Here is a 25,660-nt window from a genome sequence, read left to right as displayed (position 1 = left end):
ATCCATCGCTGCGCACGTCGCCGTCGCCGTCTGAGGCTTTTGGCGGATAAGTTCACGGCATCACCAAATGGAACGCCCGTCTGTCGGCTAGACTCCCTGGATCTTGGGCGCCGATCGGAGTCGAACCAAATGGAACGCCCGCCGCTTTTGTCCAACTCCAAAATCGATGAGGCATTGTTCCATAGAGCACGAGACGGTTTGATTGAGAGAAATCGGGAGAGGGATCGGTAGAGAGTAGGTGAAGGGGGTGGGTCGTGGTGAGGGTGAACAGGAGTTGCTGCCGATCTCCGGCGATCGAGACGGAGGCGCAGCCGAGGGAGCGGAGTACGACAACGTGAAAGGGCAATTTGGTTATTTTATAAAACACCCTTAATGATAGCAAAGAGCGGATAAGGGAAAGAATGATATGAACCCTCTTAATTTGGTTATTTGAGAGAATAAAAACAAGGGCAAGGGTAATTTGGTTATTTTATGAACACCTTTAATGATGTTATATAGAGCATTATGAGGGAAATGATGACATTGGATCAAATTAAAAATTTTAAAAAAATTAATAGAATTTTTTTAAAGAAGTGGAGTGCCTCTGTGTATCGCTAGAAACTTGAGTAATTTTATCCATGCAATATAGATATCGAAACCCACGGCACAAGAAACCGGTAGTGCCGTCGCCCATGGTAATGGCATCGGATCCCAAAATGGCATTCTCGTACTTTCACTGACATCCTCCCCCCACAAGATAATCCCCCCACCCACACCCAAATAAAAACCCCAACCGCAAACCCTCTTCTTCCAAGATAAGACCAAGCCTTCTCGAGGGAGGGAGCGAGAGAGAGATGGGAGTACTGGTCTTGGACGGCTCCACAGTCCGGGAGTTCGTCGGCGACGAGGCGGCCTTCCAGAAAAGCGTCGACGAGCGGTTCGCCTCCCTGGACCTCAACGGCGACGGCGTGCTCTCCCGGGCGGAGCTCCGCCGGGCTCTGGAGACGTTCCGGCTCCTGGAGACTCACTTCGGGGTGGACGTGGTGACCCCCCCGGCGGAGGTCGCCTCCCTCTACGACTCCATCTTCGAGCAGTTCGATTGCGACCACAGCGGCACCGTCGATCGGGAGGAGTTCCGGCGGGAGATGCGGCGGATCATGCTCGCCATCGCCGACGGCCTCGGCTCGTCTCCGATCCAGATCGCCGTCGAAGACGACGGCCATAACTTCCTCCAGCAGGCCGCCGACCTCGAGGCCGCCAAGATCGCCGGCGAAGCGAAGTGACTTTCGTTGCTTGTCACGTAAACTCACCGCGGAGTACTGGATCGTTTTGGAAATTGTTATTATTGTTGTTATATATGGTCTGTGGGACCGGGAAGGGTACGTGTACGAGTTTTATGTATGGAGGATTTTTATGTATGGCCGGTGGGATGCGTCGCTCGCCTCGCTTCTTCATTCGTGTACTTATTAATAATAGTGTGTGTATGTGTGTGCACCTATCTTACAAGTTCAATTATGTTCAAATAAATAAATCAAACTTTTATCTATTGCTCCTCTTTTATATTTAATGGGATTTAGTTTAATTTTCTTCTTAAATGAAATTCGTCTGAGAACTGGCAAATCTTCCTTACTAGATCACTGGATCTTAGCCATCGTTAAAATGTCTCTCTTTGGATGAACACTTGTGTGGCACTTGCATGCACAAGACTGGGGGAATGTTAGAACGAAGTAGTATCAGGAGCCAAGTAGAATTTATTTAGAATAAAATAATCAGTAAAGAGTATATATTAGATCAGCAATTAGTTAAATTACTAAGTAAATAAAATTATAGAGAATTAAATGTAGAAGTGTCCCGGATATATGCAGGTATATCTATTGATGTTATTTTTTGAAATAGTTTGGGCACCTAATGATGCATAGCATATACTTGGTTCTTGGGAAGAGGAAAGAGATAAATGTGGTTTGGTTCATAGAATCAGAAGGGGCAGAGTATGGTAAAATTTTCAAATAAGAGAGTTGGAAAAGTGACTTTTTCACCTCCTAGAAAAATTAAAATTTATGTGGGACTTGTAAAATCTACTTTTTTATGAGCCAGGAATCAAGATAAAATCTCTTTTTTTCTTCAGAAATGTCTGACGGATTATAATTTTTTTTCCATGCAGTCAATTTATTAAGAATATAAAAAATATTTTATATAATTTTTTCAAAAAATTAAATGTTTAACTAAATAAAAGCCATGTCAGAAAATATGCTTTCATGCCATTTTTCCGTAATCAGCCAAACATACTGAAACCATTTTTTTAGATATAATATACCCCAACATTAGCTTCTTAGAGAATATATGTTAGTAAGGTAAAATTTTTTTCTCAAACTAAACAAGTCCATAATTATACTCATGTAACTCATCATCATCCAGTGGAATGGTGAACTTTTGAATTGATAATCTCTCAGTCACTTTCACACCTATAGAAGTATAAAATACAAAAGAGAACATCGTAACCATGAATGAGAGACAGAAGAACCCATGGGTTCCTAAGAGAGGTAACAACAGTTTGCTTCCTGCAATGATTCGAGTCCCAACTATGATTGACTTTTAAAGTGTTTTATCGCATCTTTTTGAAACTTTTATGATATTCACCACCGTCCAAGCAGGTCATATACATTGGAACGAAGTGAAAAAAGCTACTTTAACTGATGTTTGTGCCGAAAAGTGAAAACAAAAGGAAAGGATGCTCCATATCCGGTGTTTGAAATAGAGGACTGGGTTAGGATGTAAGCCAGATTAGAACATCTAATGATTCTAATCACAGAAATATACCGTACGTGCATCTAACTCAGATTTTATTTTTTATTTTTGTGCGGCTTAGATACGTATTATACAGATATAGTTATAATTAAGAAATTGGTTTCTCACTCATCAGTTAAAGATTTTCAGGAAACTGGTTTGGAAAATTCTTTTTTTTCTTTTTTTTGGTGAGAAACTTGCTAGAATATCTGAGCTTCGAAAGAAATTAAGTAAACTTCTAAGAATTGCGCTCCTAAATGATGAGCGATGAAGAGGGGACATATATAGCGAGGGGAACGGGAGGGGGGTTGATGCAAATATATGATTGTTTGATAACATCCTTGAATATGATAAGACCTACTTTCTTTGTGTAAGACCACTTTTTTTATTTGGTTCATTACAACCTTTTATTTGGTTTCCCAGTCAGGAGGGAATTTCTTTATAAATATGTATAAATAATATATATATATATACACACAAACATACATACATACATACACACATGTACGTGCGTGCATGTGGGGACTGGAAACATGAAAGCGTCCTAATTCTGGCAAGAGGATCTCAAACCTTAAAAACATGCATATATTGAATAATTCAGCAAGGGTTAAGGAGTTTGAGAAGCTGACAACGACTTCAATCATATTTGGGAAGTGATTCTGTCAAAAATATTTATTTATCGAGCATCATACTTGGAGCTGGCAAGCAATTAGATCCTCTTCCTTGGATATGAGGCTTAAACTAAAAGCTAAAAGCTCGGTTTGGATCCTGTTGGAATCCTCTAAAGTAATAGTAAGAATAAAGAAAGAAAAAAGAGTAAGAATCTTCCACCCTAGAAGAAACGAGCAACAGCCAATCTGTCAGCAAACAATAATAAAAGCAAAAGAAAACAAAAAGAAGCAAGCTTCGTTAGAGATTATAAACGACAAGACTCCTACATTTCACCTTCATATGTAATTATAATAAGAAGAAAACAGCAGCCAATCTGATAGCAAACCATAATAGAAGAAAACAAAAGGAATCAAGCTTTGTTACAGATTAATAATAAGCGAGCAGAGACTCCTCCATTTCACCTTCATACGTACGTAATTACATTAAATACTTCCCAGCTCCACTCTTGTTCTTCCTCCAAACACCATCACTCTCATCATCTTCGCCGGCTAAGGAGCGGAAACCAACGGTCCTGGAAGTAGGACTGGTAGGAGATCAAGAAGATGAGGAGCACCAGAAGCAGCCCGACGCCCCACGGTGAGCCCCCAGCTCGATGGAATGACTCCCTCTCCGGAAGCTGGATCAAGAACGGGACCCACCTTCTATCACCGCTCGATAGCCAGTGGACGGCCAGCAGCAGCACAAGCGGCAGCACCATGATGGCGAGCCTGAGCTGGTCGACCAGGCTCTCCAAGACTGACTCATAGCTCGCATACCATGAGAAGCCAAGGGAGATGAATACTATGGAAAGGAGAAGCCAGAGGTGGAGTGACATGGGAGGGGCTTGGGTATGAGAGCATTAGGATTGCAGCCAGGGTGGTGGGAATTAAGTTCATGTGAGGGAGGAGGTGAGTGCAGTGAGCTTATATAGTGACAGGCTTGTGCTTTACTTTAAGGGGTAATAATCTACAGTTAGTCTAAAGCTTGATTTTTATTTTAAAACAAATTCTGGTGTGGTTAAGTCAGAATTGCAAAGATCGATCTTCGAACCTTGAACCTAATAACTTCCCCCTTCGAATTGTCTGAGTCATTTACCACTTAGGTGTGTAGTTGAGGCAAGCTCGATCAAGCTTAGCTTGAAATTTATTAACCAGTTTGAAATAAGAAATTCTAACTTGGCTCCTTATTGTTTGATTGAGTTTAGTTTTAAATCATCTTAGATACAAGTCTACTTTTGATTGGCTTGATGATCTTAAATCGATCCAAAATGAATTCAATTTTGTACTAAGTTGTTCACGCATTTTTGATTTCATGATTTTAATGGCCGATAACTATTAGCATAGTTGCTCGGCACCTTATTAATAAGAGCTTAACATTCAAAAGGTTACCCCGGCTCCCTCCCTTAATGGTACAAGAGTCGGTCAGTATATTGATACTTCTAAGTCACTTTTGTTTGTAGTGCTTATCTAGCTTTATAAATCTAATTGCTTCTGAAATTATATAGTACATATTAGAAATTTGGAATCAGGCATCTCATTGCCTGCCATCTAGTATCTTATATATCTAGGAAGGCTGACCGACCCTAGTTGGATGGTCAAATTATGCTATTTAATTATACTTAGGATGCTTGTTTTCAAACCCTTTTACATTGCTTGTTGATGATGATATTAAGGTATGAAAATTTTTGCAAGGACCCGGCTCCTTGCTTACATCCGAAAATCGGAATACTTAAGATATTAGATTACATTAAATTGTTCAAATGTTGATTTGGAATGCAGCTTCATGATCACAAAACATAGAGGAGCAATAAGGAGCATTTTGTAAAACTTGTCAATAAAGAATAGAAGAATGTAGATTTAACTACCTAGATGCTTCTTGCCTTTTTAAGAACCAAAACATCCTTTGGAAGAAAGTGTGTTAGCTTTTCTTGTGCTTGGAGAAATCCTTCCAATTTGACAGTCCATGGACCATAGTCCTTCCATGGCTAGGATTCAAGGTATAAAAGCAACCTACCAATGGCATGGTGCCACATGCCACCGACCATGCTATTGGATGAGGAATAAAGGAGGTAAAAAAGCATAGTGTAAAGAATTTCTTGCGTAGGGCTCCATGAGAAGAGTGTGATGGCCCAAGTTGATAGCTAAATTTGGTGCATGTCTTGGTTCCAAGTGTTGCCTTCAAATAGGCTTGGCCGTGCGACACCTATCACATCCAATGGTTTCAAGGTCTGAATGTATTGGAAAGTAATTTTCATGCATAAGCTGTTTGCAAGTATGTTTTTCTCATGCATGTATGCATGTCCAACCATTGGATGAGACAATTGCAATGAATCCAAATCTGTTGGAAGGGCTTTATCTACAGTAACATTGCAGCAGATCCAGGAGAGGGTTCACCAATCTCTGGGTTAGCCTAGTTGCCAAAACTCTCGTTGATTCCAGCAGCTTTAGGAAAGTCATAGTGGACAGGCACTACATAACTACACCTGTTCAGCTCCATCATGTATGAGTCATGTGCTTGTAGAAATTACATCATGATGCAAAATTTCTGAGTTTCTTAACCTATCTTAGTTGAATGTCTCCCTGCAATCCAAGTTTTCTTGAATCCTGAAAGTCAGTCCTGCAAGACACTAGCAGAGTTGATGAATTTCTCACGAGTGATGCCGCCTTGAAGATTTCTTTGTTTTGTTTTTTTTTCCTTTCATTATGACTTATCAAAAGTTCGAGATGACTCTATGAAAATTCTGACTCTATATTTTAATAGTTTCAATATTCAAAGTCATGACCATTGACGCACTGTGAACATCAAGACTACTATTTCTATCCAGAGATATCTTAAATGCTGACATATCTACTGCAATTTAACTTGAGACACAACTTCGTCAGCAAATCTAGATGCTGACAACTTACAGGCTTTTAGTAGTTTCTTGACAAGCCGGTCTGCTGGCCAGTAACCATCTTTGGATACATGAATGCACTTAGATGACATGAATGTACGAAGCCTCTCATTCTCACTGTGGCGATCATGCGGACGACCAAACTCGGACTACCAAGAGCATATGCTGAACAACCATTGGAAGCAACAAAATGCAAACAGCGAGAGACACCTTGTCACTAAAACTATGTGCATGGTAGTGGGAAAATGGACCCTCTTCTGCCAATATAATTCAAAAGCTTTTGTGTATGCCTACAAAAACTCGGTCATTTCAATCCTTGATGGCAGCCGGCTGAGATATTGGAGGAACCACACAATACCCCTCTCGCATCACCTGAGAATAGCCTCAACCTCGACCCGGGTATCCAAAATACACCCTTGCTTGCTTGCCCCCTCCTCGATGTTTATGTTCGCCGCCTCCCCTCCTTGTTTGTTTAGTGTTATTTTTCTTCTTTTTCATTTGGGTACCGCCTTTTTGGGGACTTCGCTATTAATTCGACATTTTTGAGCTTTATTTTTGTCCCGACCAATCTTTAGATTTCATCCTTCTTGTTTCCACCTCACTCTCAGCGATAAGATTCTTGCAATAATTTTTGTAGCGGCAGGAAATCAGAAAGAAATACTATAACAAAATTATAAAGTTCACATATAATTTTCCTGTTTCTTAACAGCTTGTGCCATGTCAGAGACTCTGTAAGAGATTCAATAGAAAAGTTAAGTATACACGCTTTTTTTTTATATAGTTATCAGCTAGAAAGAGTTGATTGTCGAGCCAGGCCCAAGCCACCAATCACTTTTTCATCAATAAACAACTTCATTAAGCTCATTCGTAACCTGGCTTCAACATCTGGCTTGAGTCCTTTAAGCTTGAGATGCCCCATAGGGGAATTAGCTTGAACAAGCCTGCTAATGGGACGAACCCAAGATGCCTTTCGAATTCTTAATTCACACACAGCAATCAAAGATTTCATCCAATGGATCCATGATATTATAATGGTGCCTGCTTTGATAGCCTTTCCGACGCAGAGGTTTTGCAGCTTTCCTGTTAAGATTTTATGCAGAGACGGAAGCAACAAACATGCGACGAAACAATGGAACGGGAACAACGAACGCTACGGGTTTTTTTTTTCCCACGCTGATGCGATAGTTGTGCATGGTAAGTCTTGCTTTAGTCGGAGTAGACCACTTCTATGATGTTTCCGCCCTTTCCAGGATTCCACCTCCACTTACTTCAAAGATGATGAGGCTCTAAACTTCGTAGCATCACCTTCCTCGAGTCCTCAAACCTTTTTTTTCTTTCCTCAGACACTCTTCATGGTATGAGAAGTAAAAGCAGGTGGGCAAAACCAACAATAAGCTTAGATTACAATCTACTTCATTCAATCAGATAAACTCAGGTGATCAAGATAGAATGTTCCAACTAGGAAGCTTCTCGAGGCTTAAGCATAGGCCAAACAGTTGCCGAGTGCTATAGAATTACTTATGCATTTTCTTTTGTATATATTTCGTTTATATAAAACTATTATCTAATATATGCAACACAAAAGCAGACATAGAGCTGATCATGGGCGAGCTTCGGCACGAAAAATATCAAATTTTGGGTAAACTTAGTCCAAAGTCCGACTAAAAAGAAATATAGTATAGGCCAGAGGCTCTGCCCATGGTCAGCAAGAGATGCCGGACATCCGTATCACAAGATGAGGTCCAGATACTGGAGAGGAAGGAGCAGAAAAAGATATGCCCTGTCAGAAAGTTCATATTTTCACCTCACGGACATCACTTTGTCCAAATGGGGTGCCACACCCAGGACACTTACGATGACGAATCTCCAGGTTCCTCTGGATGCATGGATAGCAGAATAGGTGGAAGCACTTCGTAATTACAACCTGCAAACAAAAAAAAATAGAGCAACTAATTTTATACCAATGAGAAAGAAATGGGACACACTTCTCTGTCTATAGATTGATTGTCCGAAATTTAACTTGTGGAGTGAAAAATTGACTGAAATACATGTTTTCTATAATTTGACGAATGCATCAACAATAATGATAACCGCATTTGCATAAAATAGAAAAGCACATCCAATGATAAATGATTGTTTACATCTAACGACGTATTCTCTCATATTACCTCCTTGGGACGGTCGAAACATACACCGCATTTAAGAATGGCCTTGCACTCCTTGATTTCATCCTGAAGTTTCTGGATTGTGGTTTCTTCATTCTCACTGCTCATCTCCATAACTTCAGTTTTCACTTCCTCAAGCTCTTCTGCAAGCCTTTTCCTCTCATTTCTGAGTTTACGATTAGTTGGATTAAAGATAGGCATGGCAAATAGAGGGATAAAGAGCAGAATGCAAGTTAATTATGAGCTTAAACCATGTTAAATTAACTGAAACAAGCAAAAGCACCTTTCCCGCTCTAACTCCAACCTCAAGTCAGCAATCCTTTTCTGGTTTCGCTCATATTCCTTCCGAGAATCATCATAAGTAGATCGAAGCCACATCAATTCTTTCTCTGAATCAGCTAACTCTACTGTAGCTTTGTCCAGATTGATTGTAAGGTGCCTATTTTCCAGGGAAGCTTTGCAAGCTTGGGCAACATATATCTTCATCTGTATGATATAGTCAGACAGCTGCATGACCAGAGAGTAAAATTTCAAGAGAAGAAAGGTAAGCAAAAAAGAGCACCTGCTCTTCACCACGAGCAACTTTCATTTTGTAAAACTCGAGCGATCCATTTATTTGTTGGAGTTGCTTTGCTTTGGCTTGCTTTTCAGAGAGAAGAGAGCTGTAGGTTTGCTTCATTTTCACGCTATCCGATACCAGCTGGCATACATCAAAGTATAAAGCAGAGCCAGGGCACTGGTGAATTGCTTAAACATTGGACTTAAAGAAAAAACTTTAAAAATTGTCAAGGTTCAATATTATATGCTAATTGCAACGAGGGATATGCTGACTGTCATTGAACAACTCCGACATCACAAGGAAGCAGGAAGCAATATAAGTGCATGCTAGCTTGCAACTAGAAAAGGCTGAAATCACCTCTGCCAAAGGCTTCATATCATCTTATGATTGATATAATAAATTATGGTAAGCCATTGGTATGTGACATATGAGCTTCTCGTAAGCATATAATGTATGATTTGATCCTACGTGATACGGTAATACAAAGGATGTGCCTCTTGCATCGTACCAAGTCTTCCCTGGGACAAGTCTTATGGTATGACGCAATATCGAATAGACCAGTTACTAAAACTTGGCGATGCAAGCCTGAGATCATCACATTAATCACAAAGGACAAAGTTTGCTAACTATTAAATAGCTGTAATTCAATGGTATATCAAAGTGCAGATATCTTGAGGACATAAACATTACTAAATGCAACTCACAAAGTGATTGCTTTGAGCAAATCTAGACTAGTAAACAATGAAACGAGTTGAGAATCAATACAAGCCACAAACCTTGATATTGTAATCATCTCTATCAGCAACCTGTTGAAGTAAATGTTGGTTCTGTGTCTGCATATCTTCATATGCTTGACCGATTGTCTGAAAATTGGGATTTCTTTTAAAATAAAAGCATACATAACAGCATGAAGGGGTGCAATTACAAAGGAACAAAGTATTAGCATAGCCCAACCTCGATTTCAGAAATATATGCCTTTCCTTCTGCATCTTTGATTTTTATAGCCTCTTTAAGCTCCCAGACATCTCTGCAAAGACAATGTTAACCACTATGAAAGAGTTCAGAGCATATGGTCTGCTCATTTCACTGGAAACTGAATGATCCTATGCAATAAAAATGCACAGCTACTATTATCTTCCAAGGAACTTTTCAGTCCATTGAAACTTAGCCATAAAAAGAAAAAAAAATCCATGAAATTCTTTTTCAACTTCCGAGCCTAGAAACCACAATTCAGTAAACCCATCAACTATTATAATGCATCTGAATTACTGTATTTAATACCATTAAAAAGTTAATGCTAAAGTAACTGATATAGCATAAAAGTTCCAGGTAGGAAGAAAGCTGCAATAGTTATGATGCTTAAGAGTACTTGCAGTATTGTATCGAAATAAACTTAGCTGTAAGTGAATAAAAGCAGACATCCAACCTTTCAGAAGCATCTAGTTTTGTCTGTAATTCTGCTATTTCAGCTTCCGCAGTAGAAAGCCTTTGCTGGCAAGCTGCCTCAGCCTCATTTGCTGCTTTCACTCGCAATTCAAGACTGTGTTCATCCAGTAGAGTTTTCAAGATTTCAGCTTGCGCACGAGCTCTATGTTCTGATTCTTTGATTTCCATTATGGTTCTGTATACAATCAGAAGGATTCAAATCAATTGCACCTGTAATTTTATAGGGTCAAAACACTTCTTAACTTGAAAACATAATCAATCTGTATAGAAGTATCGAATTTAAAATGAAGATGTAGCACCACAATAGGATAATATCCACAAGCGCTCACATAAGGATATAAAGAAAGACATTGTTTTTTCTTAAAAAAATAACAATATGCATTATTCTCACGGGCTAAAAGTTTTGGCTGATCCATTGCTTTTTTGGCTATCAGCGCATGGAGAGACAAGATATATAGATTATCATATTTTGTTGAGTAATAGACCAGTATTGAGTTGTGTTAACATATTCAAATAAATATTGCCTGGTGTGTACATATACATATGGTCTTCATGTCAACTTCTTAAATTTATTTGTCTAGTAAATTCCTTATATTTTTATTCAGGTCAGAAAAGGATGAAACTATTTTTTTACATCAGAGGTGGAACTTGAGGATTCACAACCAAGATCACAAATATATGGTGCAAGGCTGGATGTTTATGGTTTTGATTAATGATTATATGAAGGGAGCAGTGGATAATGTACCTCAAAATGGCTGCATTATAATGAAGCTCTAGTAATTTCAGGCAATAAAAGTCACATAATTTCTATCTTTAAATTTAAAACACACAAGCACTACAAGAGTATCATACAGATGCAATGCATAACGGTTTACAGTTGGTTACTTTCCAAAATCAACTTTACATGGCTTTTTTCATCTATGAAACATTAATAAATTATTCACATTTTTAAATGTTATCACTGTTCAATCTGTAAAGTCAATTCCCATCAAAAACACCTGCAAATTAAGGTCCATTGCCCTTGGTTGCTTTGACTCCTAGGAGATTCCGCCTCAACATATTCCTCGGATATACCTTGGTTTGACAACCATGTCAAGCTTTTAGTTCCAGTGAGCCTTTTAACAAATAAAATTCATATTACATTATCTTCCTTGAGCTGTTCAAATGTGTATTCCTTTCTTCATTTTTTTTAAAAAGCATACAAGAAGATGTGTCTTCATCCCTACTATATATGATAAGAACACCCAGAGTGTGTAAGGCCATGTATCTCACCTCTTTTCAACCAAAATTCTTCTTTTAATATATGCACCCCTCTGTGTTCACTCTGATCCATGACTAAAAATGAGAAAGAAGTACATAACTGAAAAAGGTATATTTATCAAATCTACTCCAAACAGTTATAACCACTGGGATTAAAGTCATCCATCAAATCTCTATCCTTTTGAATAAACCACATAAATAATGATAACACTATAACAAATACTTATCATCAACTCATATAAAAGAATAGCATTGTTTTGCATAAAAACCTGATATTCTCTCTTAATAGACTGCAATAGCTACATTTCTTGATACTAGACTATGGCTTTTCATTCTCAGATGTTTACATTTGAACTTTTCACATGTATTCCTTGTAAATTTAAATGTCTACATATATCACACTAGAATCCTGTTTTTATACAGCCCTCTAGGTTAGAGAAATTAATATATGACTCTGAGTTAAACCACCATTAAACTAGAAAGCATAAACTCAAAAAATTTTCCAATGTAAAAGACATCAATAACCTTACAAAATTCCTAAATTCCACTAATCTCGTCTTCCTTCAGCTCTCTGTCTCTCTCATTCCTAAATTCCACTAATCTCATCTTCCTTCAGTTCTCTCTCTCCCCTTCCCTCCCTCACCCCAACAAAACTCTGTCCCTTTGTTCTCCCCCGATTCCATCAACATCCTCATCTCCTTCATCGTCACCTTCAATTTCCTATGCCATTGCCCCATGAACAGAATTTCCAAGTTTTTCCCCTTATTTTGCCACCACCAGATCATCCTCCTCTTCCATCAGCAATGCTATCATAACCAAGACTCTTCTCCAAGATCAACTTGCCCCAAGCTCCTCTATAAGACCTGACAAAATACCCTGTCGTGCAGCCGCTTCCACCATAAGAAATCATCATAAATGGCCGCCATGGTTGAACCCTTCCTATCCTCTTCAATCAATTAGGTAACTCATTTGAGCTTGTGGCTTTAAAAAAGGGAAAAAAAAGATACCAGCATACCATCATGTTTCGGGTTATGTATAGACAACAGTACAAACCCACATGCAGGAATATAAGGCTTGAAAAGCCGTGCAAATATATATTTTGTGTTTTAAAGATCCTTTTGCTAAAGCCAACACCAACTACCATACCGTGCATTGATATGTTACTGGTATCATGCCATACTGGTTCCTTAGGTACCAAGGGTGCTAATAATGCCACTTCACCCTTGAGAGGAAACTTGTCAAGACACTTTTAGTCAAAAATTTAATAGATATTATATGATCCACAATATTAACAATCGCCTTGCTCAAAGTGCAGAAATGGTTCTCACCATACACTTTATGGTTGTAAGTTGTAACCATCGATTTTTGGTCGATTACATGCCAATAGTCCATTAATCATATGCCAAATTGCGTGAAACTATTTAAAAATTTAACAGTGTGGGTAGAGAATCTAGTGGCTTAAACCACAGTTTCCTTGAGGTGTGCGGTCTTGCTATTTGCTCTCTTAGAGACTGGTGATTGGAGTACACAATGAGAAATGCACACTGTGCGAGCCTTGAAAGCGATGCCCTGCCCTTCCTACTTCTACGAAGAAGGATGAGAATCTTGCATTGCCCTCTCCTCCCAATTTTTGTCAAGGTTTGCAATCTCATTATCGAACCTCGCATTGAATCATGTTGGTACAATGTCTGTACTTCTAGTATGGGAGTCAATTCAGCATACCAACACTTTACGCCCTCCGTACTGAATGTCAGTTCCATACCGGTATGATATGGTATGCATTGGTCTTGTGAACCTTGATTCTTGCTATCCAAATTAATCAGCTGTATGCATGCATGACTTAGTGTAATTTGCCTTTGAACTTATTACATTGTGTACCCGTACTTTCCCTTTTCCACTATCAAAAGAAACATTCGACCAATATCATGTTATCCTCAAATACATAGATATTATTTGAATTTATAGTTTCCTGTCTCTTTTAGCCAACATAGCCTATCTTCTTCTAAAGTCGACCTCTTGAAATTCATACAACACATTCTTTTGATGATCATTTTCGCCTTGTCTTTCACCAAAGCTCAGTATACTCTTACTGTACTTAACCTGATATCCTGCCCCTTATCACTGGCAATAGCCAGCTTCACCTTGTTCTTCTCCTTTTCCTTGGATTAAAGCCCAGGTATCCTCACTAAATGGTGTATCTGATGTGATTATGAATATCTGTAGTATAGCTTTGCCGTTCACCATTTTAGCCTCTTAGCTAATCAACATGTTCTTAAACTACTATATAGTGATTCTATCTTTCATATATTAACTCATGTTTGCTTTACCAACCACAGAAAACTAGCAAACACTGATCAAAATAACGTGATCTTGGAAGATTTGAGGAACCATTTAAAACAGAACGAAATGTACATGATGCAGCACCTAGTGGCTGCGGTCACGAAGGAATTAACTTAAATGACATAGTATGCACATGTAAAAACAAGGAGTAAACAATTCCCAGATCCTTCAAAGGAAAGAATCACAGGGATCACAAAACTGGAGAGCTCGATCATTATTATTAAGCTATGGTACAACTTGACATGATTAAATTAGTTGAAATTAAATTCTAGAGCTTTTACTACTAGCTAACAATAGTGCACTTTTCAAGATTCACACTAATAAGTATAGATCTTTCTGCATCATTAATTGCATTCAAGTACTTGTGAAGCCAGAAGAGGCTCAACAAGACACTAGCATGTATGAAAGAGGGCAAGGAAGGCAAAAAGTGAGAACATAATGAGATCAATGAATAGGAACAAGGCATGGGATCAACTACGAACATACCTAGTGTCAAAACATTCTTGTGCATACATATCCAAGAAAATTTGCAACTCCTGTTTTTCCTTTTCCAATTTCTCAATCTGCAATTTCATTCACTTCAGTGTAAAGACCCAAGAATATATGATATATTCTGTATTCAAATTTCAAAAGTCTATTCAATTAGAAGAAGAACAAAGAGATATAATTAACATCTAGTGGACAGAAAACAACCAATAAAAAACCATATGCCAGACAGGGCATACCTGTGCTTTATAGGACTTGATCTCACCCATTTGTTCTGCACATTTATCTGATAATATTTTGTGTTCACTAATCTAGAAACATAGAACATATTCTTTCATCAGGCAAGCAGTTATTGTAGGATAACACAATTACGATGCTTGTAACTGAAAGATCAAAGTGAAACTTAAACAACCAATTGTAATTCACGAATGCAACCGGCAGTATGAAAATAATGATGTGAAGGCATATCGACAGAGCCACATGAACATTTAAATATAAGTAAATAATGTCACTGGACCCATATATATTAATATATATAGATAAGTCGCAACGAGTATATCTTTCACAAAGTCTAGTTTGTACTTTCAGCAATGTTACCTAAACACTTGGCATGGGTCTGAAGTGTCCAAGTGTCCTCAAGTGTGTACTTGGCACGCACACATGCATTCATACATACATGTATGCATAGGTCTGCGCACGCATATATGCATGTGTTGGATGTAGGTGCATGTTTAAATGCTAGAACCTTCCAATATCTAAGAATTTCTTCTAACAAACACATATCCAAGTGCACCAAGGTGGAGGTACTTATAGCAAAATCAAAGGATACAGGTAACATAGCTAAAACCATAGTCTGCCGAACCGGTCCGTACCAGCCGGTTTGGGCCATATTGAACCGGTCCGGCCTGGAACCGGTACCCGGACAGCGTGGAAACCGGTTCCAGGATGTCTCGGGCCGGTATCGACCGGTATGCATGTGTACTGGTCGCATACCGACCAGTATCGATGCGAACCAGCCGGTTCCCACCGGTACCATTTTTTTTTAATCACAGCGCGCACGCCGTGGTGTCAGAGCGCATGGCCCGAAAGGGCCACCCGCTCCCTCGAGGCAGAGCACCCTGCGCGGGTGCGATTCCCCGCGCTGGAAATCGCCCCACGCGCGGGTCATAAATGCCACTCTGTGGCCAGTCCTGAAGCCTCCGCGCGCATCCACTCATGGACGTGAACCAAAAAAAAACAATTCTTTGTCTACTAAAATATAAACAAAAGACCGATTCGTACTGGACCGGTTCCGGTATGAACCGGTCTCGAACCAGTCCGGTAGGTACCGGTTTAGCGTATCTTGGCTAAAACAATTTAGGGCCAGTTTGGATGATTGGACTGGAAATCCTATAAGATTCGTGGATTGGGCCTTTTTTTCTCCCTATGGGATTCGAGTCGGCCCACTCCAGAACTATTCTTAGGTATTTATGAATATAGGCCTAGCCCAACCTATAATCCTATGATCTTGTTGGTTGTCCTAGCCCAATCTACGAATCGAATAGAATTTTCAGCCCAATCATCCAAACATACCCTTAGTAGGTGTGGATTCCTGCAATTGTGGGTTTTAAATATAGAACATACCATATAAGAACATTTAGCATTCATTTCATGGTTAAATAAATGAAGTTAAAATATCAAGATAGCTTGTTAATGGGGACTTGTCCTAATGGTCACACTCTTTTGCTCAACAACCAGAGGTTCTGAATTTGTATCTTAGGCCGCACATCCCCAAGTATTTGGACCTAGGTAATTAAAGAGCGGGTGGGAGTATCTCCCTTTTTCTGAAAAAATATCTAGGCTGTAAGATGAGCATGCATGGCTCATCTTTGGCTTATGTCTAGACAATTGAGTCAATTAATAGAATATACAGTTTTGATTTCCATACAGTTGGGTTGGCAAAACATGTTCATGGTTACACATGATGCTCATGCATGCACCCATAAGCTCATTTGGAGAGAGACCAAAGTTTAAGAGGCTGTGATGGACATGTCATGGCTCATCTACAGCTAATGTGTGGAAAAACAGAATTGAAACTGCAAGTAATCATCATTATTAAATCAACTACAAGATGAAACAATTTCGATTCATGCACATTCAAGGGTTGGCATGCATGTGGTTATACAAGAGGCTCATGCACCTAAAAGCTCATTTGCTGCACAAGCTGTGCTCTCCAGGTTACCCCTTGTTGCTTGGAGAACAGATGTTTAAGAGATGAATGTTGCTAGCTGATGTAAGGCAGTAGCTTAATATATATACAAGATACAAGAATGGCATAGTTCAAATAAAAAAAAATCTACAATATGTCAAAGCTCACATACAATAAAATAATGCATGCACACATGCGCAAAATCAACGTGGATTATACACAAAATTTACAAAGCCGAAATAAGTGATGTGGTTAGTCACCTTCAGAAAAGTTAAGAAGCTATTTAAATGGAGGACATATGATTACAGGCATCCCATCATGATGACATGTTAAAGAAAGGCCATTTCATATTATTCCTCTGCTGCTCATTAGGCATTGAATTTTTAGTAATGTAAATGACACTTCTACTGTTGCAACAAGTAAGGTAATAACATAAAAATAACCGTGTTGACAAGAACATGTTAAAGCTTAACATGAGATGGAAAAAATATCAAAATTTACTGGACTTTTAGGAGAATCTCCAAGAAAGACTAAGAAGCCAGATGAATCACCAAGCTAAAGAGAAGAGAACATACTCAGAGGACATGTGATATCTCTGCAAAAAGACAATGAAAAATGGCCTACAACATCATAAGCCAGTGTACAACAATATCTGAATCAAAGATTAACATGCATGCCAATAGGAAAATTTGGCCGAGACACAGCATTCCTTGATAAACTTAACATGTGAAGAATCAACGATAAGTGATAACTTCAGTGTCCACTTAGTTGTACATCAATGCTGATAAGCCTACCTTGACATTTATGGATCCGCAATAATTAAAAACTTTAGCTGCATTGCTTATTGCATATAGCTAATCACCTTAAGAAGACCTCAACCAATGGGGAAATTTGTATCCGTGGTCAAGCTATATCAAAACCTTATTAACCAGATTTAAGATTTCTTTGCATAATAGATTAATCATGCACGGTAATAACCGACGTCAAAATGGTAGCAAAGCTAGCTGATATTAGGCTTTAACTTATAATTTCTTTTTAGGTTGGTTCATGATAGCTGGTATACATACCTTTATATTCTCTCAATATATGCTTAATTGGAAGATTACTATCCTGTTTTTTCCTATGTTATTAAATTCTTCGAGAAGGTTTGCAAGTCCAGAAAACATTATTCTTCCCAGCCTGTTTTCATCTTGCTGCATTGATATGAAAGTTAAAGCATTCCGAACACATATGTTAAGATTGTGGACGCCCTTTCTTTTCAGGCATGAAATCTAAACATCCCACCTATTTCCTCATCAAGAACTTTAAAATTTAATCATATGAAAAAAACCATCCTTTGAAAACAAGTGAGTGATGGTAATCAAGGTCTCAAGTTGCAGAGAAAGTTATCTTAGATGGTTGGCAAGAAGGAGGTTACTTTCACAGAAACAGACAGCCATGTACAGAAAGCAGAAGTGTATTGCAATATCCATGAAATTCTAAAAGGATACCACAAAGATAATAAACCAAAAAATAATGACAGAAAGCACAACGAGAACAGTAAAGATGTCTGTTAAAATTCAGAACAGGTTTGGTTATCTAAAAGATCGGACATAAAAAACCTAAGGCCAACCCAATATGCATACTTGGGAGCAGAGGAGGTATGACAAAGAACCCAAGCATGACTTGTATAACAAATTTAATGCTCAGGCACAGGCCCAGCTCAATAAGCCTATTGTATGGTTTCCATCAGCAACAAGCAATTACACTTTCGATCTTATTCTGCTTTCAACAAGCCTATCTATCATTCTAGAATAATACCAAAACCAATTCTAAATTCTAGTCAGCAATTAATATTCTTATGAAATCTTCAAATACCTATTTTCTTGAGAATGTATAGAAAGAATACTTCAAGAATTTAGAAATAGAAAGGAGAAAGAAACTAACAATTTATATTACCTATTACATTATACAACTTTCTGTCACACATTCGGTGCTAAGATCACTTCTAGTTAAATACTCAGAGATCTCAATATTAGATATTTATATAACTACAGACAAAAATATATATTCAAAAAGAACCACTAGAATAGTGTGAAGATTATACCTCTACAAAACATAACACTAGAGCACAGAGAGCAAGTATTGGTAAATACCTTCCTATCTAATACAGCTCTCAAAGAATCCGCATCTTCACGTGATTTAAGTGCATCACGAGCAGCAATTTTAGACCTAGTTAGCTGGGTCTCCAACATTTCCATTTCTTTGTATAGTGCTGATGCCATGACATGAATCTCATCCTTGATATCTTTCCTCCCTGGAACAGTAACAGATTCAGAATCTGTTTGAAGATATGCACAAGCTAGTCTGGAAAAAATGGGGGTCATTTATCACCTGAATCCTGCACAGCTTCTTCCAATTTAATTTCAAGATCATTTCTTTCAGCAATAAACTTCTGAATCTGAAGCTCCAGCTCCTCAATCTTGGCCTGATATGTGCTAAGAGAAATCTTTGCAGCATCAGCTGACTCTGCCTTTGCATTCAATTCTTTCTCTCTTCGCAGCATATGATTCCTCTCTGCCTGACTTTATCTAGTTATAATTAGAATCCAAGACCAACTAAGCAACTTTTTTTAAAAAAGGTGAGAAATACAATGTTACCTGCAAGGATTCCATCAATCCCTTGTACTGCTCAAGTTCCATATTAAGATGCTGGAGTTTATCGCTTAATAGACAGTAAGGTTTTGATGTGACTATGTATTTATCATCCTTCAATTTGTTCTATATACATGAAGAAAGAACAGAAAAGAAGTGAAATTTTAAATTGTAAGCTTCAAAAATAATGAAATTAGCCAATAACAAGAGTTTTGAGATAAAAACAAATTAGAGTATCCCAAGAGATCCTAACTTGAAGATCTTCCACTTGCTTTGACATATTTAAGTTTTTTTCTTGGGCCTCTTGAAGTTCAAAAAGACGGCTTGCTGCCAGTGTCTGTCATTCATTTGCACAAGAAATTAAAAGTCAAAGACTTCAATTATTAATAAAGATAACAAGTAACTTTGATAAAATAAAATTAAAGCTAGGTTTCTTTCTGAAACCATAATTAAAGACTAAATAAATGTTCATGATACCTTAGCCTCCTCAACTGAATTTTTCAGCTCCCGCAAACCCACAGTCCTATCTGCAGGTTTATCTGGTGAACTGCTTCCATTTACAGCATTGGCAACTGAAGCACTCATTACAGATGTTCCATGTTTCTGCATTTGTAGAATAACCAACTTGCGTCGGCTTTCCTCAAGCTCAGCCATGCTTTCTTCCAACTCACCTTAATCACCCAGATATAAACAAGATATATGTTTAGCATAACAAAGAGACAGGAACAACATCAAGCACAATGAATATTCTACATGACATGAACATACATTCCCTAAGTTTGGTAAGCAGTACAATCAAGTTTACCATGTGATGCTCAAATCACCAGCTTTCGGAGCCTCTATTAAATTTCCATTTGAGACAGAATTTTGCATACCGACAGAATAAAATGGGTGGAAAAAATCTCAAGTAGGTGGCTTTCTTCTTAAATTCCCAAAACTAAGCTGTAAAGGGAAGGTTATAACCCTCTGACTTTTCAGGACTGGGTGTTTAGCATAGTAACAAATTTTTAGAAACACTGGATAATTTGGATGGTAGACCTTCTTCCATAGGAAATGAGACCCCTTAGTTTGCAGCATTGACAACGAATTGTGAAGTCATGGTCACAGAAATAAATTGATGGAATTGTCATTAAGACAGTATGCTGATAAATGGATATTCAAAAAAAAAGAAATAGAAGAAGAATGTGTTTCAGTACCTGACAGACATTTTATTTCAGATTGTTCCCTTGAATGTCTCTCAAGATACTTGTTTATTTCATCTGTATATTGTTTGTGCTTCTGATGGAGAACGTTAATAGCCTGACGCATATTGTTAGCTACCTCTCCCATGTAATCATTAAGTTTCTGGACTTGCATAATAGCATCTACAAGAACATTATAACCAAGGCAGCCATTGATTTAATGCCCAAGCTGATAATTAGTACTGGTTTGCTAGGGATCTGAATAATTAGGAGCATGCTTAAGATTTTTAGGACCTTCAGATGATAACTTCCCATGTAAAGCCATTGCTAAGCAATCATTTTTAGCCTGTCGAGCAGCAATAGTCTCTTGGACATGTTTCATCAGATCCAGCGTGGCTGAATGGCGAAGAGCAAGGGCTTCTTGAACATATTTAATGGCTCCATTTCCTTCATGTTTTTCAACAGGGCCAGCTCTTAAGAGCCTACAGAGAAATGTGTCCTCTGGAGGACATGATGCAAGTGCATCTGTAAAAAGAGAAAAAGAAGCCATCAACAATAAGCACCTTAAGATTATAGAGGAAAAAGATCATTTTTTATGAAAACTAATTTTTGGTGAAGATTAGTAAATATAGAATTTCGAAAAGAACCTGTGCGCAGATCTTCACGGTCCAATGCTTGCAAATAACGTAAATCGCCACCAGCTCGTACTCCAAGCAGGACTAAATCATCAACCAACTATAATTTTGAGAAGAATTCGAATGCCAATTAGAAATACTGTATCAGAAAAATAGAAGAGAAGAAATAAAATGAAATAAGCAAAACAGTTGCCAGATGACCTGATTCCACATTTTATTTACAGAAATCAAAGTCTTGTCATAAGAATCTTGCTCTTCTCTCAATTCTTTGAACTTCCCTTCTAATGTATGCATTTCTGCTTTCTGGGCCTCTAGCTGTTGAACAAGCCTTTGATTCTGGTGATGTAGAACTGCAGCATCCACCTGTAAAAACAATGCCTTAAGATATTTCAAATGACAAATCATAAATATTTAATAGTTAAATTGACGAATACTATTAAAGATAAGCTTGTAAAAGAGAAATATTAGCTGATCGGTTGATATCAATAAGATATATATATAAGTAGCCAAAGAGTATGATTATGATGAGTTCTCTAGGGGAGAAAGAACATCCAAACTTACAAGCACATAGAGATTACCAATCCCACAAGGAGATTTTGATTTTTTGCTACAGCTTTATATCATGTGCCCAAGCCAACAAGGTGTTAAGAAGTGAATATAGCGGAAAATGACAATAGTTACTTCCTCAGCAATTGGTGGCTTTTCAATCCCTCTTATCTCAATTCCTACAATACCAAAAGATGCCAATTTCCAATTTTTATCTCTTCTTTTCAGGTCTCCCAACTTTCAACTAACCCTTAAGAAGACCTAGAAGAATACAAACAATGCCACGGAGTATCAAAGAGGTGGAACCAAAGCTTCCAAAAAAGATGATCCAACTAACACAGATATGCAGAAGACTGCTCCAATTAAGTGGCATCTAATGAGATGCACTCATTTTTAGAGCATATGCGAGAAATCGACCCACTTGAAACTGAGAATTTAGCTTCGCTATATGAAACTTTAGAAAGGCTTTCTGAGAAAGAGCATGTATAATTGCTCCAAAATCAACCACCTCCAAATTCCAAAATGATATTGATATGTACAAAATTAGTGTTTCTATTTATGACAGCCAAAATCAGATCTGACTAACAGTTCTTTATAACCATATCACCTATCAATTAAGAATCTAGTCTTAAGACTCTTACAATCCTAAACTTCAATCTCAGAAGAAAAATTACTGAATCATAATTCATCTGCCCAAAGTCTGGAAACATTACTATTGCCCTAAGAATTACATTTGACATTTTGGAGTTTAAATCTGATTTCTGCTCATGCTCCTCAATTCTTGTTTAAGAATTATATGCTGGTATATGTGTACACATTTGAATGGACTGATGCAAGCCAACATGGACCCATTTTTCTTGACATGAGCCTCCACAGATGGTTGAGCTTGTGTTCAGTACAGCTTAATATGGCATGACAAATTCTGTAACATGATAGACCATGACCGACACATGCATGGTAATAGTAAGGGTGGCCTAGTGCACAAGGCTTTTACCATTATAGGATCTAAAGAGGGTCGGAAGTATGTAACCTTACCTCCGCGTGCGGGGAGGCTGTTTCCATTTTTCAAACCCGTGACCTCCGTGTCACAATGGAGTAACCTTGTCGTTGAACCAAAGCTTAGCCTCGCAACAATAATTTACTCCTCAATAAAAAGTACGGCATGCTTCATAGTGGAACTTCTTAACTTATTTGTTCATCATTAACTGGGAAGTGGACAAATCATTGGTAATTGTCTACTAATGAATGAAAGCTTGAATCAGTTCAGTCTGGCCAAATCAGAACCAAATAAAGCCCAAACCAGAAAAGATTTCTGCTTGAGCCTGAATCAGTTCAAGCAGAATGCTCCCTCAGTCCAGCCAGGTATAATGCGTATAATATACAAGAATGCTCAAGAGACATGTGCTGCAGTAGGAGAAGCTATAGTATCATCCTGGCATTCAGCAAAACAAGGATCCAAATACCAATTTGGGTTCTCCTCTTTCAAATCCTAATGTTTCTAAAATATTTTAAAAATTGGAGTAGAATAATTAAAAGTGTACGGTCCAACTAAAAGTTTCTTTACGTAAAAAACAAATTTGGACATATTACAAGTTATTTACAAGGGCCAGTGCTTGAATTCTGTTTTTGTTCCCCCTATATAAACTCAATAGATGCAGCAAATTACACTATCTCAAGAGACGAGGACAGGGGAAACCTCAAGTTTTATCCCTAACCAAGCTTGGTCAGAATTTTCTGGTCTTTTAACCTTCTGTTTTTTGTTTTCTACCTTCCAAAATAAAAACAAAGAATTCATGGACCAACATCAAAATTCACAGGAACATGTAAGTGTGTGACGATAGTCATGGAAAGACAAGACTTAATGTCATGATAGTTTTCAATTTATTTCATTTTCATCTATATTTTAGAAGTTACCCCAGAAGAATCTCACTAAGAATCAGTATATATCTGTACAAACTACTATTCCTAAAAAAAGTAAAAATAATAATATTGAATAGGTCAAATTCATAACCCTGCTCAATTCACAAAAGAAAACAGAAAAGACCCAGAATTCTCCCTGCTCAATTCACAAATCAAACAGAAAAGATCCAGAATTCTCAAATTTTTCACGGTCACCAATACCAGCTATATCAAGAAATATTTTATTTTCATCTATATCCTGATGAATTTAGAGTTGTTCTTGATTCCAAAAGATACACCCCCCACCGAAGAAATGCTAAGTAAAAAAACCTAATTTTAAAAATAAAATAAGAAAAAAAACTTTAGAAATGAAACGGGTAGAGAAGCTTCCAACCTGTTCATTCTGGTCCCCGAGGCCGTGCCCTCTAGCCTCGTTCTCCCTCTTTCCAGACGCCATGATCACCAGGTCTCCAAACTCACAAGATCAAAGAAGAAAGGGAGGAATTGGGGAAGAAAGAAACGAGGGTTTTTGTGTCAGAAACGACAAGAATGGAGAAGAAAGGCTAGGGTTCTGGAGGATGAAAGACCTTAAGGGATGAGAGACGTGAATGAAAAGCCGAAGAAGGGGAAGGAAACTAGAGTTTTAAGGCATCAGGAGAGGAAACTAGGGTTTTAAGGAGGAAGAGAGGAGAGGAAATCGAAGAAGTCCCTCGGAGAGCAAGAACTAGGCTCCCAAAAAAGGAGGCAAAGCGGGGGGTTGGGTTTGGGGTTGGGGTTGGGTTTGGGCGGGGGCGGGGTGCCGACCGTGAGGGGAGGACGGGGGCCCGAAAACCCCATGTAGCGGAAGTGGAGATGGCTTCCACAGGAAAACAAACTAATGTCGGCAAATAATTTGCCGCTGACGTTATGTAAGGAAAAAGCTAGGGATCACCCAAGACAAAAATAAAAGAATAAACTGCTTCACCTTAGTAACATTGCATATAACCCATATCCCTTTTTCTTTTTCTTTTTTCTTTTTTTTTACTAAAGCAACTAGATCATATCTGACGAGTACAGAGTTAAAAAACAAAATATTTCGGAGTGCCCAAGATAACTTTTCATCCCAACCCATAAGGTACTACTGGAATGACCGGCCACATAAGCAGCCACCCAATCCGCAGTCTCATTGGCTTTTCGAAAAATATACTTGACCTGAAAAGCCCCTCTGTTCTTCAACATTGTCCAAATATCTCGGAGCAATTGGTGGACGCAGTTGTTATCTCTTGGCCCTTCTGAATCCAACTGATAACCATGGCCGAGTCACCCTCCAGAATAATAAAAGCTGGCTTATACATCACGTCGAACATAATGAAGGTCCGCCCAAACAGAACCCATCTCCACTTTGCTCAAAGTCTGTCGTGGGAGTTGGACTAGCCAAACATGGCAGGATTCCAAGTATTAGCTGATTAAAAAAATTGTCCAACATGGATCCCTTATAACAGCTCTAATGCATAAGATCGCCATTATCAGCGGTTAGATCCCCCAATAAAAAGGAAAAACTATGATCGTCAATGACATAAAGTTGCTAATTACAGTTTTACTTATGATTTACACATATTTAGTATCCAACTATTAGTTAAGAAAAGATGATGAATGTAAAATAAACGAGCATAGATAGAGTTTTACAAATCCATAATGGAATTGAAATGCTACATTAAGTATCTATATCGTTCTATTTGGAAATAAAATTGAAAAAATAAATTATAAAATATATTGATAAATACAATATTATAAAGTTAGGATTAGATGGTGTACTTGGATTCGAGGTGTGTAGAATACGTTATCCTAAAAACAATTTTTGCCTCTTATGTGTCTCCTACGATATCGTACCCAAGGTACAAAACTCAACCTCTTATCATTAAGTGCAATCAGATAGAGGTGTGATGCAAAAGACTAATTTGGTTATCGAGCACGAAAGTAGAGAGAGAATGCAAAAGAAAAGTAGAGGGTTAAACATAGGAGGAGAAGAATCTATT

The 25,660-nt window shown here is 38.1% G+C and overlaps 3 protein-coding genes across 5 annotated transcripts; 1 reads left to right on the top strand and 2 right to left on the bottom strand.

Annotated features, from left to right (window-relative positions):
- Positions 1-752: 752 nt before the first annotated feature.
- Positions 753-1,525, top strand: LOC103712932 (Calcium-binding EF-hand family protein). The gene has a single exon (XM_008799646.6). The coding sequence runs from the start codon at positions 834-836 to the stop codon at positions 1,260-1,262; it is 429 nt and encodes a 142-aa protein (XP_008797868.1). The 5' UTR covers positions 753-833; the 3' UTR covers positions 1,263-1,525.
- Positions 1,526-3,770: 2,245 nt separating this feature from the next.
- LOC148703019 (uncharacterized) lies at positions 3,771-4,329 on the bottom strand. Its single transcript, XM_088701761.2, has one exon. It carries the CDS (start codon positions 4,247-4,249, stop codon positions 3,911-3,913), a length of 339 nt encoding a protein of 112 aa, XP_088557887.2. The 5' UTR covers positions 4,250-4,329; the 3' UTR covers positions 3,771-3,910.
- Positions 4,330-7,811: 3,482 nt separating this feature from the next.
- On the bottom strand, positions 7,812-24,530 carry HUB2 (histone mono-ubiquitination 2). 3 transcript variants are annotated; one of them, XM_008799634.6, is made up of 19 exons: positions 24,040-24,530; positions 21,402-21,563; positions 21,213-21,300; positions 20,860-21,090; positions 20,581-20,748; positions 19,862-20,055; positions 19,638-19,721; positions 19,391-19,510; positions 19,125-19,311; positions 18,887-19,047; positions 14,803-14,874; positions 14,564-14,640; positions 10,458-10,652; positions 9,986-10,058; positions 9,808-9,894; positions 9,035-9,172; positions 8,756-8,958; positions 8,476-8,638; positions 7,812-8,231 (listed from the first exon to the last, which is right to left on the bottom strand). In XM_008799634.6, exons 1-19 carry the CDS (start codon positions 24,100-24,102, stop codon positions 8,100-8,102), a joined length of 2,598 nt encoding a protein of 865 aa, XP_008797856.3. In that variant the 5' UTR covers positions 24,103-24,530; the 3' UTR covers positions 7,812-8,099. The 3 variants fall into 3 exon arrangements, with proteins under 3 accessions (XP_008797856.3, XP_038983052.3, XP_088557886.2); XM_039127124.3 differs by having other exon boundaries at positions 21,402-21,578; positions 24,040-24,482; XM_088701760.2 differs by lacking the exon at positions 24,040-24,530 and adding an exon at positions 22,782-22,910.
- Positions 24,531-25,660: the final 1,130 nt, after the last annotated feature.

This window comes from Phoenix dactylifera, chromosome 7 (genome assembly GCF_051530095.1).
Source record: "Phoenix dactylifera cultivar Ajwa chromosome 7, Ajwa_hap1_PhDact_Kaust_v1.1, whole genome shotgun sequence".
Taxonomy (NCBI): Eukaryota; Viridiplantae; Streptophyta; class Magnoliopsida; order Arecales; family Arecaceae; genus Phoenix; species Phoenix dactylifera.
This window is presented reverse-complemented; position numbering and strand designations above follow the sequence as displayed.

Coding starts and splice junctions, on each gene's coding strand:
- LOC148703019 (XM_088701761.2), bottom strand. CDS start 4,249: ATGTCACTCCACCTCTGGCTTCTCCTTTCCATAGTATTCATCTCCCTT.
- HUB2 (XM_039127124.3), bottom strand. CDS start 24,102: ATGGCGTCTGGAAAGAGGGAGAACGAGGCTAGAGGGCACGGCCTCGGG. Junction 19,312..19,390: donor GATTGATGGAATCCTTGCAG/GTAACATTGTAT, acceptor AGATAAAGTCAG/GCAGAGAGGAATCATATGCT. Junction 10,653..14,563: donor CAAGAATGTTTTGACACTAG/GTATGTTCGTAG, acceptor GATTGTATACAG/AACCATAATGGAAATCAAAG.
- LOC103712932 (XM_008799646.6), top strand. CDS start 834: ATGGGAGTACTGGTCTTGGACGGCTCCACAGTCCGGGAGTTCGTCGGC.